Below are 20,768 nucleotides of genomic sequence, written 5' to 3' on the forward strand. Positions count from 1 at the left end.
CATTTGTGGCTTTGCTTTGGACAGTTTTGGCGCTGTCGGAGTCAAAACCTGATTGGAGAGTTTCAATGGAGTTGTGGGAAAGATGGGCTCAGGTTTGGGTGGCTAGGATTGGAGATGGGACAAGTTTGCAAGGATAGAGGGGTAAAAGGGAGGTTTTTTGGGGAGGGAGGTGAAGACAACAGTTTTGAAAGGGCAGGGGATAGTACCCGAAGAGAGGGAACCATTTAGAATGTCAGCCAGTATGGGGGCCAGGAAGGAAGTTGGGTAGTCAGCAGTTTAGTGGGCATGAGGTCAGGGGAGCAGGAAGTGGATTTCATTGAGGAGATGAGCTTGGAGAGGGCTTGAGGAGAGATGGAAGAGAAACCAGAGCGAGACCTGGGTTCAGGGCTAGGGCAGGGGGGAGCCTGAGGGGAGGTTTGGCTTGGTAGGGAAGGGGCAGAGGAAGCTGAATGGATGGTCGCAATCTCAGTGACAAAGAAGTCCATGAGTTCCTTGCACTTGTTGGAGGTGAGGATAGAGGGAGCATCGGAGAGGGGTTTAACGAGATAGTTGGTAGTGGAGAAAAGAAGCTGGTACTTACATTTGCTCTCCAGGGTGATCCTGGAGTGGTGGATGGTTTTGGCAAAGGACATTAAGGCCTGTTGGCGCTTGATATGATCCAGCAAAATCAGGTCATAGACAGCCAAATCAGGTCATAGACAGCTAAACGAGTTTTTAACCAGATACGCTCAAGTCTGCGCCCCTTGGAGTTGTGGGAGTGAAGATGAGGGCCATACCATGGGAACGACTGGAACTGGAGAGAATAAAGGTTTTGCTGGGGACAAGAGCATCAAAGATGGAGGTGATGTGTTGCTCAGCAAATCGACAGCTGCAGAAGTATCATGTTGAATGGACGTTATGCAGTTGGGAAGTTGAGGATGCAATTCTAAGTGACTTATAGACTTGTGGAATCTTAAAGTACAGAAGGAGGCCATTTGGCCCATCGTGCCTGTGCCAACTCTTTGAATGAGCTAGCCAATTAGTCCCACTCCCCCGCTCTTTCCCCAAAGCCTTGAAAACTTTTCCTTTTCAAGTATTTATCCAATTTCCTTCCGAAAGTTACCATTGAGTCTGCTTCCACCACCCTTTCAGGCAGTGCATTCCAGATCATAACACACTGCACAAAAATTTTTCTCTTCATCTCCCCTTTGATTCTTTTGCCAATTATCTTTAATATGTCTTATCTTTGGAGGTCTGGAACTCACTGCCTCAACTCATTTAAAAAGTACTTGGATATGCACTTGAAGTGCCGTAACCTACAGGGCTACGGACCAAATGCTGGAAAGTGGGATTAAGCTGGTTAGCTCTTTTTCGGCCGGCGTGGATACGATGGGCCGAATGGCGGCCTCCTGTGCCGTAACTTGCTATGATTCTATGTGTCCTCTGGTTACCGACTGAATCAAAAATTGTTGAACTTGGTACCCTAACATTGCAATAAAATGTTACAATAACGAATTAAGTAATTGTCTGTCCACAGTTGCAAAACTTCACTAGATCAACAACCTCACTAAACACTAAAGCAGAGCTCACAAATTCAACAGAAGTTGTCTTTTTTTTTAGTGAATCTCCATCTGCGGGTTCAGTGGGTAAATATTGTCCTGATTCCCTGGTGGTTTATTGGGTAAAGACACCAATCCCTGGTCTGTGCTAAGTCTTTCATGGTTTAGTGATTAAACAGCTACGGTGGGAAAACGTGACTACTTAATACAAGAGTGTCAAGAGTTACTGTTGCATTATATCCAATTGGTTCCATCAATGTGGTATCACACCAGGACCCATTTGATGTTCCGTTTATAGAATTGGTAAGTAATTTTAGTTGTAATAAAATGTTTGAATGAAGAAAGTTTAATAACCTGGAGAAGCTACTTTACACTCATGTATGTCATTAAGGGGAATATGATTTTTTTTAAGACCATAGTTCCATGACATGCTATACAATTTATACAGATTTATAATAAATTATTGGTGGTTTTAGCGGTCACTTTTGAAAGAGTGGTGCTTATTTTTGAGGGTTTTTTGATGGAATTTTCATATGTTTTAGGATTGTGTAAGGCTGTTTCATTGTTTTTGTGATCTCTTCTTCTGATACTTCAATGGATAACAATTATAGCAGTGGTATACCTTGAAAATGTTGAAAACAGAGTTGTGAGAAATTGGTATCATACATTGCTGCCAAGGATACAGTCAATGTGTAAAGTTTGTTTTCAACACTCCTATTTCTTTGTAGTCATTTTAGTATCTATGCTGAAAAAGTCTTCATGGTTAGTTTTTTTTTAAAGGAGAGAATCCTGTATTTATTATTTTTCATGATTAACTGTTGGTATTTCCAGAGGTTGAAGATTAATTGACTCCAGTTAACTTTCAAAATCGCTGTGGCCAAATAAATTTCTAGGGGGACACTGGAGTCATTAGTCAGCAGTTTGTAGTACAGTTTGCCAAAAGAAACATTTTTGGATATCCATTTCACTCATAAAAAAAAATATTGTGGTCGTTCAATAGCAAGATCCTACAAGAAATAGGAAATTTTAATGAGACCAGCAATCCAAGTATTCCCCATTCAATCTTATCTTTGTTCCACTTGTCCTTCAGATATCGCTTTTCTTGCCTCTTTCAATAAAATCCATCTTGTCTCCTTTTTTATGCTGCAGCTTACAGTAACAGCTCAAAAGACCAATGCGATGCCAACTCTTTTTAGTTGGAGTTCATAGCAGTTGCCTTAAAAGATCAAAACATTCAGTGCAGCTACATGGTATTAATGCTCAGCTTCTGATGTGTCCCTGTAGGGTTTTTTTTTCCTGCTTTGGTGCGGGGGAAGGGAGTGATGGATATCCTATGGAACATGCTCAATATTTGCGAACACTGCTGTCCTTGTTTTATAGGGTCCTGTTCACAAGCTCAGTCCTTAACCTGGCTGAACTGGTTGCCCTCCGACCTGACCTTGCCAAATTGAAAAAGGTCCTATACTTTCATGAGAACCAGTTGGTATATCCTGTCCGGAAAAGCCAGGAAAGAGACTTTCAATATGGATACAACCAAGTGATTTCATGGTAGGTGAGCTTGCATATCGCCATTTTTGTTGATTATGTCATTCGTTAACTTTTCTCCTAAAGAGCTGGCTTCAAAGCTTATTGACCAACTATTAATAAAATGATGGACCATACACTTTGTGTTATCAGGTGTGCTAGTTGCTCATAGTCTCAAAATAACTTTCTATTCCAGTAGAGAGAGCCATTTCAATTCTAATTCTAGAGTAAATCTTTCTGAAGAACAGTATGATTGCTATGATGTTTTCCTTGCCTCAGTGTTACTACGCTATTCATAACAGGATGTGTGTGCGTATAAAATTATACTAACAGCACATTAAAGATTCTCAGGTAAATCAAAATTCATTTGTGGTAAAACTGCATTCACATTCAGTTCTGTTAATGTGATCAGTCTTAAGGCATGGAAAAGAGTAACTCTTATGTTTGTTTTGGTTTAAGAAATGACCCATTCTCCCTGTAGTGTGAGATTATTGGTTAAAACTGTTTACCAGTTCAGCCCACTTGCTGAATGGATCAATTCTTGGGGAAAAATACTATTTTGTACATTAGTTAAGTATTTACTGTGCAACAGACAAAATATAATTGTGAAATTATAACATGAGCATATGTATAGGTTTTTAACCTGTTTCATCTGCATATTCTGAACCTTGGGTTATAGGTTGGGTATGGCAAAATTCTATGTGGACTAATTACAGACCATATGTGGGAGACTGTAAGATTGATTCAAGGATCACAGTGGAAACATTGTATTGGTGAAAGACATTTGTACATCCTAAACAACTATAATACAAGATTCTGAAACAAAAAGATTGAAGTTTATTGTTTTGCAGTAATGAAATGTTTGTGCCCTGAAAATATTAACTTGAACAAGTAAGACTTGGCTAAGTAGCTTAGGCAGTGGAACATTGTGCATTTATGGAGCACCTTTAATAGAAAAAGATGTCCCAAGGTGCTTTACAGATGGTGGTGGTGGGGAGGGAGGAATAAATAAATATAAGGCATAAAGAACAAGATGCTGAGCCAAGACAGGAGTGTTAGAAGAGGTAGTTAAAAGGTTGGTTGGAAATCTTGAGAAGGATTTTAATGGTAGGGTAGTGAAGAGGTGGATGAGTTTAGGGAGGGAAATCTAGAAGGAAAGGCCTAGATGGTTGAGGACTCTGAAAGCAAAGAAGAGCAAGGAAGGGGGGTGAATACAAAAGGCAGTGTTGGAGACCAAAGTGTGTTGGAGGGGATATAAGGTTGGAAGAGGGTGGGGTGAGGCTCTGGAGGGATTTGAAGACTTGGACAAGAATTTTAAATTTAATGCATTGAGAGATAGGGAGTCAATGTGGGAAAGTGAGGGTGGGGTTATGGATGAATGGCAGTTAGTGCGGAATAGAATATGGGCTACTGCGTTTTGACCAGTTGCAGTATATGGAAGGTGGAGGATGGGAGACTGTGAGCAAAACATTGGAGGAAGAGTCCAGAGATGACAAAAGCATGGATTAGAGAAGGGGAACCCAGTACAAATATTTGGTTACTCTCCTTTGTTTGGCCAGGCAGATGTATGGGGCAACCATCTTGGAAGGGAGAGTTAGGGAGAGGAAATGTGCTGAGAGTGAGCAAGGTAGCTTATTTTACTCTGCAATGAGTACTCATTAGCTGGCAATATGGTGCTACACTAAAACAACATTCATCACTTGCCAGGTCAAATTTACCGAGTTCAAATTTTTACTCCTCAGAAACTGCTACTTGAACTTTAGGCTGAGAAAAATAATCCTTGAAAAGAATAAAATATATCTTTTGGTAAAGAGGAGAGAAGCCAGTCTGTGTAATAAGGAGGAGCTGCAACAGAAGGACAAGTACAGCAGAAAAGTGGGCAAAAACGCACTGAAGGTACTCGTGACCTGCTGTGAAATTGTTTTTGTTTTTCACTTCACCAGAACTGGGAGATAAGTCACATCAGGCTGGTTAGTGAGGGAAATCGCTTAGACTTGACACACAGTAGCATGGGCCATCTTGCCGCTACAATTTGGGGGTGACAAGGTAAAGTTGGAAAGTGGCTTAAAAAAGAGAAAGTAGGGAGGAGGGATGAACAAATAAGTGATGCACATAGTGGGAAGGTCTTCTGAAAACCAATTTTGCAGCCTAATTGACAGAAGCTGGAATTAATTTTCAAATATGAGTAGAAATTCAACTTTTGCATTTGCAATTGTAACAAAATCAATACTTTTACTTTGTATTAGAAGATTCTTCTCTCTTCTCCCCCCACCCCCCAAACTCCAGTAGGTAGTTTTCTGGAATCATTTTGTGTTCCTATGCACGATCGTTTGAAGCTTTCAGTTTTGCACCCTGCATAGCTGATAACATTGTAACTGCCCTGGTATATGGGCCGTGCTTCCCCGTTGCACGGATTAAGTCAGAAAACTGAATGTGTTCATTGTTTTGCATCTTGTCTCTGCTACTTTGAGATCGTTTGTAGTAGGATTATGGGTGCAGCTGCCACTTTCTGTTAAACTTCCACAGAAGGGCAGTGCCACAGTGTGACAAATGCTGGCTCATCTCTGTACTTTCTCAGGTTCAGCGCAGCAAAAACATTTCAGCCTAATAATCCATTTCCGATCTAAACCCTGGATTTTGCAAAACTCTGCGTTTCTGGTAATTTACCTGCACCGCCCTCTATGATTTGGTTGTGATCACCTTTGATGACCCAAGTTTCTGATTTAATATATGTTAGTCAATCTGTTTGTAAAAACCCTGCCTTTATCTTTGGCCATAATCACAGCCTATTTAGGATTATGTTTGAAATGCTAGAAATGAATTCCCAGCCGCCTTTTCACCGCTCATCCCTACAGTTTCTCCTCTACTTTCATTCAATCATACCTTTTACACCATTTTTTCACAAGTAGTATGATTATTTGATGTTCTTTTCAACTAGTTTACCTCTTGACTACTGCTGTATTGATGGGAACTGTTTAAAACGTACATTATTTTTACATCACGGCAGCTGGTTTGACCAGTGCAGTGTGTATTACAGTGACAAGTGTTTTAAAATATTTAACCTCCTTTGCTGGCTCATTGGGCCAGAAATTGCTCCTGAAATCACGGAGGAGCTCAACGGCACCCTCCATTTTGATGGTGAGTCAAACGAGCAAGTTGCCGCGTTTGCACATGCGCACTAAAATGCGGAAATCGTGAACTTGCATCTATTGGTTCGCCGGCGATTTAACAGCTTGGAATTAAAGGGCCATCGCACACGACAATCACAAACTTGCTCATCTCCCCTGCTAGAAAGTAACTAAATACGCTAGTAAATACAACTCAATTAAATTTTAAAAATGTGGAATCTCATATGACTCATTATTTTAATAGATTTTGGTCATTAAAAAAATTTAAATTTTTTTTTTACTTTTCCCTTCTGCCTCTTTAATTTACTTCAATTATTTCTTTGGCCTTTTATATATAAAAAAATATTTTTTTAATTTACAATGACTTCCAGAATACTAACTTTAAATGAAGTCTGCTTGCCTGCTTGTGGGCGTGACTTCTCCTCTTGACAGATTTTGTGGGCGTGTCTTCTATTCTCTCAGACTGTTCCACGCGCATCAACTTACGCTTCTCAGCGGTCGAGTTAATAGCGCACCATTTCTTAAGAAGTTCAAAATGAAGCAAGTCGACGCCACAGAGCCCACAGTAAATACATTCATTCATTTAATTTGCGGGAGCTGCAGCAAGCGTTGCCACGTTGCTCTGCGCAAGTTCTGACCCTATGTGTTTTATGTTAGTTTTGGGTGCTAGTTGCTTTCCTATACTTTGCAAGTTTAGACCGTCACTGTTGGCATGCTGCTTGACAATGGGGGCATCAGGGCCCAACCCAACCCAACCCAATCCTCTCCTCAAACAGCATTTATACAGACAGATATTTCAGCAGGGGTCTCTGATTAGCAATCAGGAGCAGGAATCCTGGCAGATTTCTCCCCTTTCTCCCAAGCCCGGTTGGTACTGAGGACAATTGTAGCCCCATTATCACAGGCCTGGCCCAAAAAAGTTGACTCATCACAAAACAAGCATCAAACCAGGAACATTACTGGTTGCTAATTGTGTTTACTGTGCAGCTCTGATTTTGACATGGCTGTTGGGCTGGAAAGTATAGATTAATGTGTACCATTTCCTTTTTTCAAACCTATCAAGTTTTGGGCACATCTCATCTTCAGAAGCACCACACGGAGGTAGAAGATAGGCCGATAGCCGTGCAAAGTAAACTCTGTCCTTGGTTTTAATTTCCAAATTTGTTTGTGGTGCATCCACAACACATATCAGACACACCAGGCAAATTCCACTATTCACAACTGGTTAGCAGTTTTGAAACTCTTCCCTCATGTTAGACAAAACAGATGTAATTCCCTCTTTGAACTGTGGAAGTTGTGCCGTTCTCCTCACCGGTCCACCCCCTTCCCCTGGAATATCCATCTCTGTTTTCAACGTAGAAATCTCAGGCAGATGGAATTAAAAGCTATAGGCTTCAACAATGGACTAGTGGGTAAAGGCACTGCGTGGTGTAGTACCACGCCAGACATATCATTTCCTGCTCTGTGCTGAGTTTGTTTTACTTCGGCCACAAAAAACGTTTGTGATACTTCTGTTGGACCCATTGCCTCAATGTTTTTCCTCTTGATTGCTACCCAAAGATACTGCTGGAAAGAGTGTGTATATGTGGATGGCAAATGACAATAAGATTGAGAACAGCTCTCAACCATTCCTTGAGATGCAGGTAAGACTTAGTGGCAGGAATGTATCAATCAAGATATTAGCTTATGGTTAGAGCTAATGCACTATGCTAATTCTTTGTTCATTAGTACCATAGAGTCACTAAAGATTATAGCACAGAAGACGACCATTTGGCCCCCCAAGTCTGTGCCGGGTTTTTGCTAGAGCAATCCAAAATGAATTCCACTGCTCCACTCTCCCCATAACCCTGTGTTGTCTTCTGCTTCAAATATCTATCCAATTTTTCCACTGAAAAAAAAATGAGTCCATTGCCTCAACCCTGTGGCAAAACATTCCATGCTCCACCAATCCCCTGCGTAAAGAAATGTTCCTAATCTCTCCCCTCACTCTCTTAGTGACCATTTCAAATTGATGGCGATTTATTATTGACTCTCTAACCAGAGGAAATAGTCTGTCAAAACTTTTCAGTCTTTTGGGACCATGCTGAAAATGGGTGAAGGGCAATATTATCTTCCTTGTCTTTGTTCAATAACAATAAACTCCCAATGGAGATTATAAACATCGTGTCCAAACACTTGTCCTTTTTGATTCAGATCTCCTAGGCATGCGGCGGAAGGGCTTCCTAATGCCTATTTCCGAGATCCAAGACCAAGCTATGAGGCAGTGTAGCAAAATGCAAATGGACTGCAGGGGCAGTGAGGGATGGAGTGTTTGTGCCTGGAAGCAGGACCATCCAATGCTAATGAGGTGGGAGGTCTTAATGTTACTTCCCACCTCATTTTTCTTTGACAGTGCTGGGCAAGTGATTATTCTTTGCAATTTCACATACTGGACACTGTTCCCAAAGCTAAAGGCCTTTTATGGAAATGGTGGGTTCAGATCAGGCAAGGTAGAGATCAGGAAAAAGGGGGAAGAGACCCATGATGTCAAATTACTTTGCTTGAGGATGTCTGGGGTTTCCTCGGATTAGAGGGGGGTTGCGGACTGCTTGTGCTTTTTGCAGGCTCAAGCAGGGTCATCCTAAGCATCCAGGGATAGAGGGGAAGGAAATTCGACCTGTAAATCTCATTTAACATACGATCAAAGCACTGAGCAAATTAAAATCACAGGGAAGCTGACAGTTTTTTTGTAAAAGTTGTTGTTTACATAGAATCCACAGAACTAGGCCATTCAGCCCAACTGGTCTATGCCGGTGTTCAAAGTCCACACGAGCCTCCTCCCATGCTAATTACCACTTCCCAACCTGCTCATACTGTGCTGTTGGGGAAGGTTTAAACTAGAATGGCAGAGGGTTGGGAACCTGAGCAGCGAGACAGAGGAGGGAGAAACAAGGATGGAAACAAAAGACAAAGGGAAGAAGCAATAGTGGAAGGCAGAGAAAACAAGGGCGAAAAACAAATAGGGCCATAGTGCAAAATGAAATTAAGATGACTAGCAATCTTAAAAAGACAAGTCTAAAGGCATTGTGTCTAAATGTGCGGAGCATTCGCAATAAGGTAGATGAATTAACAGCGCAGATAGATATTAACGGTTATGATTTCGTTGTGATTACAGAGACATGGCTGCAGGATGCGAACTCAACATCCAGGGGTGTTCACTATTTAGGAAGGACAGGCAAAAAGGGAAAGGAGGTGGGGTAGCATTGTTAGTAAAGGAGGAAATCAATGCAAAAGTGAGGAAGGATATTGGCTCGGAAAATCACAATGTGGAATCTGTATGGGTGGAGCTAAGAAACACCAAGAGGCAGAAAACGTTGGTGGGGGTTGTCTATAGGCCCCCAAACAGTAGTGGAGATGTAGGGGAGGGCATTAAACAGGAAATTAGAGACGCATGCAAGAAGGGTACAACTATAATCATGGGTGACTTTAATTTACATATAGATTGGTCAAACCAAATTAGCAATAATACTATGGGGGAGGAATTCCTGGAGTGTGTACGTGATGGTTTTCTAGACCAGTACGTTGAGGAACCAACTAGAGAACAGGCGATCCTTGACTAGGTATTGTGCAATGAGAAAGGATTAATTAACAATCTTGTTGTGCGGGGTCCCTTAGGGAAGAGCGACCATAACATGATAGAATTCCTCATTAAGATGGAGAGCGAAGTAGATGAATCCGAAACTAGGGTCCTGAATCTAAATAAAGGAAATTACGAAAGTATGAGGTGCGAGTTGGCTATGATAGATTGGGGAACTTTTCTAAAAGGGATGACGGTGGATAGGCAATGGCTAATACTTAAAGAACATGTACAGGAATTACAACAATTATTGATTCCTGTCTGACGCAAAAATGTAACAGGAAAGGTGGCTCAACCGTGGCATACAAAATAAATTAGGGATAGTATTAGATCCAAAGAGGAGGCATATAAAATTGCCAGAAAAAGTGGCAAGCCTGAGGATTGGGAGCAGTTTAGAATTCAGCAAAGGAGGACAGAGATTGATTAAGAGGGGAAAAATAGAGTATGAGAGTAAACTAGCAGGGAACATAAAAACTGACTGTAAAAGCTTCTATAAATATGTCAAGAGAAAAAGATTAGTGAAGACAAATGTAGGTCCCTTACAGTCAGAAATGGGGGAAATTATAATGGGGAACAAAGAAATGGCAGAACAATTAAACAAATACTTTGGTTCTGTCTTCACAAAGGAGGACCCAAATAACCTCCCGGAAATGTTAGGGAACCAAAGGTCTAGTGAGAGGGGGGAACTGAAGGAAACCAGTATTATTAAAAAAAATAGTGCTAGGGAAATTAATGGGGCTAAAGGCTGACAAATCCCCAGGGCCTGATAATCTACATCCCAGAGTACTAAAGGAAGTAGCCCTGGAAATAGTGGATGCATTGGTGATCGTCTTCCAAAATTCTATAGATTCTGGAACAATTCCTACAGATTGGAGGGTGGCAAATGTAACCCCACTATTTAAAAAAGGAGGGAGAGAAAAAACACGGAATTACAGACCAGTTGGCCTAACATCAGTAGTGAGGAAAATGCTACAGTCTATTATAAAAGAAGTGATAACAGAACACTTGGAGGGCATTAACGGGATTGGACAAAGTTAGCATGGGTTTATGAAAGGGAAATCATGCTTAACAAATCTACTGGAGTATTTTGAGGATGTAACTAGTAGAATAGATATGGGAGAACCAGTGGATTTGGATTTTCAGAAAGCTTTTGATAAGGTCCCACACAAGAGGTTAGTGTTCAAAATTAAAGCACATAGGATTGGGGGGAATATACTGGCATGGATTGAGAATTGGTTGACAGATAGGAAACCGAGAGTAGGAATAAATGGATCTTTTTCCGGGTGGCAGGCAGTGAATAGTGGGGTACTGCAGGGATCAGTGCTTGGGCCCCAGCTATTCACAATATATATCAATGATTTGGATGAGGGAACTAAATGTAACATTTCCAAGTTTGCAGATGACACAAAGCTGGGGTGGAATGTGAGCTGTGAGGAGGATGCAAAGAGGCTCCAATGTGATTTAGGCAAGTTGGGTGAGTGGGCAAGAACATGGCAGATGCAGTATAATGTGCATAAATGTGAGGTTATCCACTTTGGTTGTAAAAACAGAAAGGCAGATTATTATCTGAATGGTGATAGATTGGGAAAAGGGGAGGTGCAACGAGACTTGGGTGTCCTTATGCACCAGTCGCTGAAAGCGAGCATTCAGTTACAGCAAGCAGTTCGGAAGGCGAATGGTTTGTTAGCCTTCATTGCAAGAGGATTTGAGTACAGGAGCAGGGATGTCTTACTATAGTTATACATGGTCTTGGTGAGACCACATCTGGAGTATTGTGTGCAGTTTTGGTCTCCTTATCTGAGGGAGGATGACCTTGCCATGGAGGGAGTGCAATGAAGGTTTACCAGACTGATTCCTGGGATGGCAGGACTGACTTATGAGGAGAGATTGGGTCGACTAGGCCTATATTCACTAGAGTTTAGAAAAATGAGAGGTGATCTTATCGAAACATATAAAATTCTAACAGGACTAGACAGACGAGATGCAGGGAGGATGTTCCCGATGGCTGGGGAGTCCAGAACCAGGGGTCACAATCTCAGGATACGGGATATGCCATTTAGAACCGAGATGAGGAGAAATTTCTTCACACAGAGGGTGGTGAACCTGTGGAATTCTCTGCCACAGAAGGCAGTGGAGGCCAAGTCATTAGATGTATTCAAGAAGGAGATAGATATATTTCTTAATGCTAAAGGGATACGGGGAAAAAGCGGGAACAAGGTTCCGAGTTAGACGATCAGCCATGATCGTTTTGAATGGCGGAGCAGACCCAAAGGGCCGAATGGCCTACTCTTGCTCCTGTTTTCTATGTTTTTATGTTCCTGTATCCCTTTATTCCCTTCCCCCTCATTTCTGCTTGTTTTCCACTTTTATTAAGAGTGAATAGTTGAATGAGTATTGAAATGGCCCATGGTACAATTCATTTCTTTCACCTGCAGTTTAGAGAAACCCTGGTCCAGGCATAAGGCTGCTTGGCAAACTAACTTTGCATTTTTCAGGATTCAATTATATTATATAACAAAGGAACTCAGAGTTCTGGCTCCCAACACCAGAAAACCTGTCAAGTAACAATATATCTGCTGAAGTAATCTGACCAGCTGTGATTAAAAAGGAATTATAGGTATAAGAAAGGACAGTCCACAGGAAGTCTATATTAAAATCTTTATTCCATCTTTTCTTTTATTCCCTGTGTGTTTCATTGTCACAGTCCAGCTTCTTAAGGAGAGAGCAATATAGCAATGTGAGCTTTGTGGACAGTGAGTGAAGCCACACTCTGCTCAAAGTGCACTGTGGGAACTAGGGGAGACCAGATTGAAAAATCAAGAGGTTATGATGGGGCAAGGAGAGGGTCGCTATCAAGTACCTCTGTTTAAATTACACAACATTGCATAGAATTATCATTAACACAGGGGTTCTCATTGCTAGGTCCATTCTCCCATTCTGTTCTTCCTTCATATCAATGACCTGCTTTACTGATCTTTTCACCCTATCCACAATTTAGTTGATGATTCCACTCTACATTTATTAATTTCCTTCAGATCATGGACCTCAGGGCAGATAGTCTGCATTCTTGCAGTGTGTTGGCTGAATCACTACAACTTGATCTCTTCCGTGCATTCAGTGGGCAGTGGAAATCCTGTTTCTTTCTATTTTTTTTAAAGTTGGAAATTTTTTCCCTGTCTCTTGTAAGTTTAACCTCTAGCTACCTCCTCTTACCTTTAACGGCTATACCCTAATAGTCTTCATCTATCATCGTATTCACTGTCACATTCTCCCCTTACAAGTGACTTTCATTTCGTCCATTGGTAAAGCTGCCTCCATGAAGTGTGGTTTCCTTCTTTTCTCTTAATGACTCTTAACGCTGTATAAAGTCCAAGTCTGGTATGTTATTCTTGTATCTGGGGAGTCTCTTCTAACACCCCTCCAGCACTGCTGGACAGGATGTAAGAAAAATCTAGTCACCTGATATGTGATCCCTTTCTTACTTCTAGACTTTAAGCTCTGTCTCTGTTTTATCAGCACAGTGCTAGTCTGAATCTTCTCTCTCCTTCCTCCTCTATTGCAGATATGAGGGTAGATTTTCATCTTTGCACCTGAGGAAGACGCTGATCGTGTTTTTCCTGCTCCTGAGCCATTTGCAGGACCCTGAGGAATTCCAGGTGCGGGTTTGTGGGAAATTCAGGTGTGGGCTTGTCCCCTGACTGGGCCTTTTGCCTCACCAAGGTGGAATGCTGGGTTTGCCCCTTCTATAGGCACAGGCTCAGTTACGTATGTAGTGCAGAGATAACAGGTTTCTGAAATCTGCATGCTCTTTCTCCCCCTGTATCCTCACAGTGTTAAAGTCAAGCTGCATTGCAGCATCCTATTCTAACATATGGGCCGCCATATTAACTCCCCCACGACGGGCGGGGGGCTTACAAATTTTGAAACGGGTAACGTGTCCCTAATAATCCATGTACACGCCTGCTGCCATTTTCATGGCGGCGGGTTTCATGGCATCCGAGGGCTGCACCGTGGAGAGGCGGGACACTTCATTAACATATTCAAATCAGGCCCCCATAGTGCAATTGGGAGCCTGATTTAAATTTAACTGTTGCTGCACGAGTTTCCCAGAGCTCGGGTAACCTGCAGTAAAAGGGAAACGAGAGCTGCCAGCTCCAGAAGGGTAAGTGCCTTCTACAGCACCCCTTGTGGGTCAGGAGGAGCAGGAGTGTTCCCCCGGCTTCTCAAGGAAGTTTTCAGCCTCCCCTCTGCCAAACGTAGCCTCTCTCGCCCCTTCCCCCTCCCCCCGGCCACAATCGCAGCCATCCCCCCCAAAAACCTTGTTCTCTGGCATTCCCCTCTTTCCACCGTCCCCCCCCCCCCCCCCACCTTCCCGATTGCTGAGAACCGTCCCTAAGGGTTCCCGGCTGCGGCTTCCTGTCGCTGGTTCAGTGCTCTCTGCAGCCGGCCAGCCTGTTAACTTGACCAGTTGCCGGGCAGGAAACGGAAGAAAAAAATTATAATGAGGTCCTGCTGTTCCCAGCCTCAACGCCTTCCCCGGCTGTTTCCGCCCTTCCCATCTCCACGTAAATAACGGGGCTTTTGTCACCTACGAGCTCAAAAGTGTGGAAGTCCTTGCTTCCCTCAATCTTTCCTGATATAATTGTCACACTTTGAAAACCCAAGCATGGTATCACCAAACCACTTTTCCCTCATTTTCTCTTTTCCTTTTTTTCAACATGTTGTTATCTCGAACTATAGGACCTTCAATCTGAAAAGCTTCTGTAACATTTTTTAAATATCTATTTTCTGTTAAATTTTCTCTCCCCTTCAACACATTGATAGTTTGCTGGGGTTTGGTTTTCACAGGTTGCTCTCTGGTAACTTTCCCGAGTGCCTATTATTCGTGCGTGAGCTTTGACTGTGACTATTGGTAGGCTGTAGATTCAAACTTACAATCAGGCAGGCGTGGAACTTATTGTGTCCTACAGCTGCCCTGGCTGAGATCAGCTAACTCAGTACGGAATGGCAATTTAACCTAACACCTTCCTGGTTTGATGGGTTTGCGACTCAAAGGAAAATCTCATCAGGGGACTACTTTTTGCATATTTGATGACAAGAAAAGTATCTTGGGAGAATTTGAGTCCAGCTTTGAGGAGGTGAATTAATGTGCGCTGTTGAAGCTGAAGTACTCCAGACTGACTCTTTCTACCAATGTTAATTCAGCTCAGTAACTCCTCCCAGACAGTTCCTCTCATGATGTCATCAGAATTAACTGTTGCAAAACATTATTATTATTTTTGTTGATAATAATGCTTTCTCATAGTGTACTTGTTAAGAGGTCTCAAATTTAGCGATGAATTTGGTTCTATTAACCACTGTTTGGATATCCACTGCTACCCGAGCAAAACCAATGCAATTCAACACTGGTTATAAACCAATTATTGTAAGCCCTTCACCAGCACAAAACTGTGTTTGGATTGGAAGAGATTGCCCATTGACAGCACCAACCTATCCTGCTTGTGCTGCTGTCTTGTTTGTTTAATCACTGTGAGTGGCATTGTATGAATGAAAAGCAAATCAAATACACTCAACTAAATATGATTTTTAGCAAGATTCTAAAATAATTGCAAGTAGTGGACAGATAGAAACAATACCAACAACCCTTAAAATTTACTAAAGAATAGAAAGGACATTTAGTTGCACTGAGAGCTTCTGCATAAACTGAGTTGGTAAGTAGTAAGTTTAATCAGCGAGTAAAAGCAGTTAAAGGTGTCTCTGACTCATTTTATTCAGACCGACGAGTGAGGGGTGTTAGAAAAGAAAATTCAGAAATTAGGTCTGTGGAACAGGACCATTACACAGATACCAAGATGCCTGGATGTCATTAGATTGTGAGGTTGCTGTCCTTGTAGACACAATCTCCAGTAACGATACTGGTCTGGGTAAAATAGCACAAATGAACTGAGCGCAGAACTCTTTGTTCTAGTTCAGTGTCCATTTGATCACTGCTAAAGTGCATTGTGAATGCCTCCAAACCACAATTGGATTGCTTACAGCAGTCAGTTTAAACAAAGCATCTGGGAAATGTTTATGGCTTCAAAGTAGAGTCATGTGTAGTTTACAGGTTAAAGGCCTTTATGTGTATTTATGGCAACCACAGGGTGATGTAAATATGAGTGACTTACATATTAATGAACAAATACAATTTCTCAAGATTTGAACTGTGTCTCGAGATAACATTTTGTATTACAAATTGGGTCAGGGGTCTAGTCATAAGAGCAAGGTCTAAAATGTATTTTTTACAGTCTAAATTCTCCATTTTCAGCTTGGTGGCTGATGTGGTGGTGTTCAATTCTGCATTTAATATGGAATCATTCCTCACATCCATTGGCTCTTTCATGAAGCTAATCCCTGATCATCGACCCAAAGAACTTGAGAAGCTCATCAGACCCAAGTGCCAAGTGCTACATTTTCCAATCAAGTTTCCTGATATTACCAGGTCAGTAACTGGAACTAGCTGATATTTAAAGTTCACTAAGGAGCTTACATGAGCACAGTGATCTTTTTTGGCTTTCAGTGTTTCCGTGCTTGTTTTCATGTGTGGTAGTTTGCTCTGCCCAAAACAAGAACTCATCCAGTGTAAGTAAGTAAGCTTGATGAATATGTAAGGTTATTAGTGAAGCACTGGAACTGCCTACAGCTCTTTTTAAAGCTGCAGTGTATTTTGGGCAATCATTTCTTTTCAGTTGTCATTTGGAAGAGCATTTTACCATATTGGGCAAAAATATAATGTATTAGGAAATATTATTTTTGTACATAAGAAACAGCCGTGAACATTTATTTGGGCTGCAGCCTACTCGTGTTGCCTGAAGTACCTTATCCCCACAGTATGTCATATGAAATCTAATATTGCAATTAAGTCTATAGGAGTTGCTATTGGCATAGGACAACATTTTCTTAGAAACTGAAAACTGTGTGTGCCAAATTCATGAAAAGAGAATGACGTCATTGATAATTGATTGTTATCGGGCTGTTTGGCCTTTATCCAAATTTGGTTATGTTATAAAATTGTCCTTTTTTTCCCACCTGATATAGTTTACTAGTGATGAGAACTTGTATCTGACAGCTTGCACTGTCAGTGCTGAAAATAAGTTTAAGATAATAATTGCTTCCTGTGTTATTATTGGACCTATAGTCGGGGAAACAAGAGGCTGAGTTTCAAGATGATTTTTTAAAAAAAAAATTGCAAAGATTTCTGGCTACCTTCTAATCTGCTTTGCCTCACTGCAATTTTCATTTTTATTTTTTTAAACACAGACAGCATAGTAATATTGTAATCAAATAAGAACTTGGGATCAGCCCCAACTGTGACACTGATTGATAGCTAATTCAAAACCTGAATGAAACTGTTGATGCACAAAAAAAATGATTCCCCCCCCCCCCTCGAAAATATGCGCCAACTTTTCCAAAATGAGAAGTGAGTATATTATGTTTCACAAATGACATTATGATTGACCACATTAATATTCCATTTTTTCCTTTATAGGTACAAAAACATTAAATGCTCATTCTAACAGTCTATCATTTGTCACCATCAATACAATAAAGATTACAATGTAGGCTCACTTTCAACTCACTTTCTTATTCCATGCGTGAGCATGGCATGCTATTTAAACTGCATTTGTGATAACGGTATAGAAGAGCTCATTTATCTCACTGTGAACAGTAAAGTATTATTAGCCCAGTTTGTTTTAGTAATTATAAGCTGCTTAAGTCATTACTGTACAGTAATGGAATTCATTTGATTGTACATATCAAAACTGAGATTGTGGTACATTTGCATATTTTCTATTATCTAATGACATTCATCTACACCTGCAGAAACATTCCATATATAAGGTGACATCAGTCAAAATGAGAGTTTTCTTTCCAAAATGAGAGTTTTTTTTAATCAGTTCATTTAGCTTTCTTGGTGTTGATATCTGTGTAAAAGAGATTTGACATTGAAACAATTGAATCAGCGATGAATACTCGCCTCAAGAATTGTATGAATAAAAAAAAGTTATCATGCCAGCTGTTTAAGGCATTTATGTTTGAAATGAAAATTAAGCCATCCTTTAGGTCTGTGAACCCATTGCGTACCATCACTGGATAGAATGTGATTTGGGTCAGGGTGATTGCTAATCAGCCCAGCATGCAGTTCCCACAGGTGCATCATGAGACTGTTAATGCAGGTGTCGGGCGCTGCCTTTCAACTCCATACATCAAGAAGCAGTTCCAACCTCTTGTATTACTCGACTTAAATCCTTCTGAAGATCTCAATATTGAACATACAACACCCTGAACATCATGCTGGCTAATTTGAACCCCACCCACCACCCCCTCCTAACTAACACATTTTCTTTAGGTTTTAATCTTAATTGCAACTACTAACATTAAAATTAAAATGTCTAGGAAGAACAAAGTATAACTAACATCCAAAATTATAATTGTTTTTATTATATGCAATTTTCATATTAAGGTGACAGTAGCTTCTGTTGTCTGTGCTTCTAGGGTAGACTGTTCTTTCCCTTTTTCTTGGGCAGGGTTAGATTTACAACAGTAACAGTTCTTATGTTATGGAATTAACATACCTTATTGGGAAAGGCTCAGCCAAAGGTTTAGTAGATAAAGGTACTGCCTGCTGTAGCACTAAGCCATACTAACCAGAAGATTTCTGGTTTGTCCTGAGTTAGCTGATCTGGGCCACAGCCGGTATCTGTATCCTTGGGTTAGGAGGGAAAAGTTGTCTAGGATTCCCACTATCCAGTGATAGCACTGAAAGTGTTCACATAAGGCACAGGCAGGATTGGCCTCAGTTCTGCCGACACTCGCTGTCTCAGGCATGAAGAATGATCGCTTAAGTAAGATACTACTGGGGGAGCCCATGGATCTGTAAACCAATAAAGATCCAGTGCCTTCAGGAGAGAAAATTGACAGATAAAGAAGGGGAGAGGCAAAAAAAAAGATTCCACATTAAGAATCCCCCACCTGAACTAAAATAGATTTGTTTCCCTATTTCTTGGGTAGTGTTTAGTGATTTGATATCTGGAAAACGATTATAAAATACCCCAATTGTATTTTTAAAAAAAGGGAAAGCGTAGCTTATCTTGAAAGAGAGCAGCCATGTTTCTCACAGCAGTCCGTGTTCTTGAGGAACGTATCCCATGTACCTAGCAGCTTCTCTGAGAAGAGTATTTCCTCCGTAAGTCACTTTCATTCCCATTCAGTCTGAAAAAGGAAGGTGCAATCTGCAGTCCATGCAAAAATCTCTGAGTAACTGAGCTTCTGGAATAAAGTCCAACATGAATTGTACCAGAGGTATTCACCAGGCACTACGGCCTAATATACATTGTCTGCAAAAATCTGGTATATGCAGGATAATGGCTGGCTAGCTGAGTTACAAAGAACTAATTTACTTGAGTAATTTTGATATCTTGAGTCGCAAGAGATTTCAGAGAAATTATGGTCAGCGGATCCCTAAAGTTGATTACCTCCTTAAACTCATTCCCAGAAATTTATTATTTATTCCATCCAATTGTACACATGGCCTGTATTATTTTTTTTGAAATTTTATTTTTATATTTACTGATTTGGTTGGTGTGCAGAGAAAAGTGGAGACAGTAACACAGGAACTAAAGTTATATGGCATTGAGGTATTAGATTACTTGTGATGCCATTATTTTGAAATATTTTTCATGGTTTTCATAGCTGGCATCATGATTGCAAACAGATGGCATTGTAAAAGTTTAATGGCTGTAATTGTTTTTAAAATGAATATTTCCATGCAGTTCTTAATTAAATGTATCTATCTGATGTGTTATGAACAGAACATATGATGAAGGCTTATTGGATTCAACTTGTAGGGCTGATTGTGTGGTTGGATATGCCAGTAAGACTGACATCAATTGAGCGTGTGTGGCAGAGGGAATTGGGCAATCAGACTTTGGGCCTGTTTTTCTTCAGACGCACAGAGTGCTATTCTGCAACCAGATTGTGTTTTTATGTTAGTTACCTTGTGCAGCCATTTGCCATGTTTTACACCAATAATGTCCTGAAGTCGAAGAGCTCCCATTTAAGATGGATGCTACATTGAAGGTGCCTTCAGCTATTTTGGTGATTGTACTCTTAAAAGGAACTGACGTATTAAATTTTGTTGGCATTTGCAGTTGGTTTCAGTTGTGGCCTAGTTTTTGCATTATTTGGATTTTATATTATAGTCCCATATTTTTCCTCTGTAGCATCTTGCCAGCTGCAATTTAAATAATCACAATCACAGTTCTGAAAAAGGACGTCCCAATGGGGATATTTGCTTGTTTTGGAGGAGAATCTGAGGAGGCATAAAAAGGAGGTGCATTCTCATTCATGCTGTGTAACGTACCCAGTCCTCCCTCCTGAAACTCACTGTAAGCTGCCCAAGGTGACTAAATTAGTGCTGAGACATATTACTGTTGGAGTAGGCACGTGGGGCTGAATGGCCTACTCCTGTTCCTATGTTCTTATGAGTGGTGACTCCGGGCACTGTGAGGTGCTGGGGATTTTTTTTTTATTTGTTCATGGGATGTGGGCGTCGCTGGCAAGGCCAGTATTTATTGCCCATCCCTAGTTGTCTTTGAGAAGGTGGTGGTGAGCCGCTGCCTTGAATCGCTGCAGTCCATGTGGTGAAGGTTCTCCCACAGTGGTTAGGTAGGGAGTTCCAGGATTTTGACTCAGCGAAGAGGAAGGAACGGCGATATGTTTCCAAGTCGGAATGGTGTGTGACTTGGAGGGGAACGTGCAGGTGGTGTTGTTCCCATGTGCCTGCTGCTCTTGTCCTTCTAGGTGGTAGAGGTCGCGGGTTTGGGAGGTGCTGTCGAAGAAGCCTTGGCGAGTTGCTGCAGTGCATCCTTTAGATGGTACATACCGCAGCCACGGTGTGCCGGTGGTGAAGGGAGTGAATGT

General features: G+C 41.2%; 1 protein-coding gene across 6 annotated transcripts in view; it reads left to right on the forward strand.

The window, feature by feature from the left end:
• gtdc1 (glycosyltransferase-like domain containing 1) overlaps positions 1-20,768 on the forward strand; it is a 253,451-nt gene that overhangs the window by 85,320 nt on the left and 147,363 nt on the right. For all 6 annotated transcript variants that reach the window (XR_010963397.1, XR_010963396.1, XM_067987190.1 and 3 more), the window contains exons 3-4: positions 2,919-3,086; positions 16,114-16,287. Coding sequence is in view for 4 of the 6 variants with exons in the window: in XM_067987190.1 (XP_067843291.1) it covers positions 2,919-3,086; positions 16,114-16,287 (342 nt within the window). In the remaining 2 variants the exon portion in view is untranslated. The remainder of the gene's footprint in view (positions 1-2,918; positions 3,087-16,113; positions 16,288-20,768) is intronic.

This window comes from Heptranchias perlo, chromosome 7, assembly GCF_035084215.1.
Source record: "Heptranchias perlo isolate sHepPer1 chromosome 7, sHepPer1.hap1, whole genome shotgun sequence".
Taxonomy (NCBI): Eukaryota; Metazoa; Chordata; class Chondrichthyes; order Hexanchiformes; family Hexanchidae; genus Heptranchias; species Heptranchias perlo.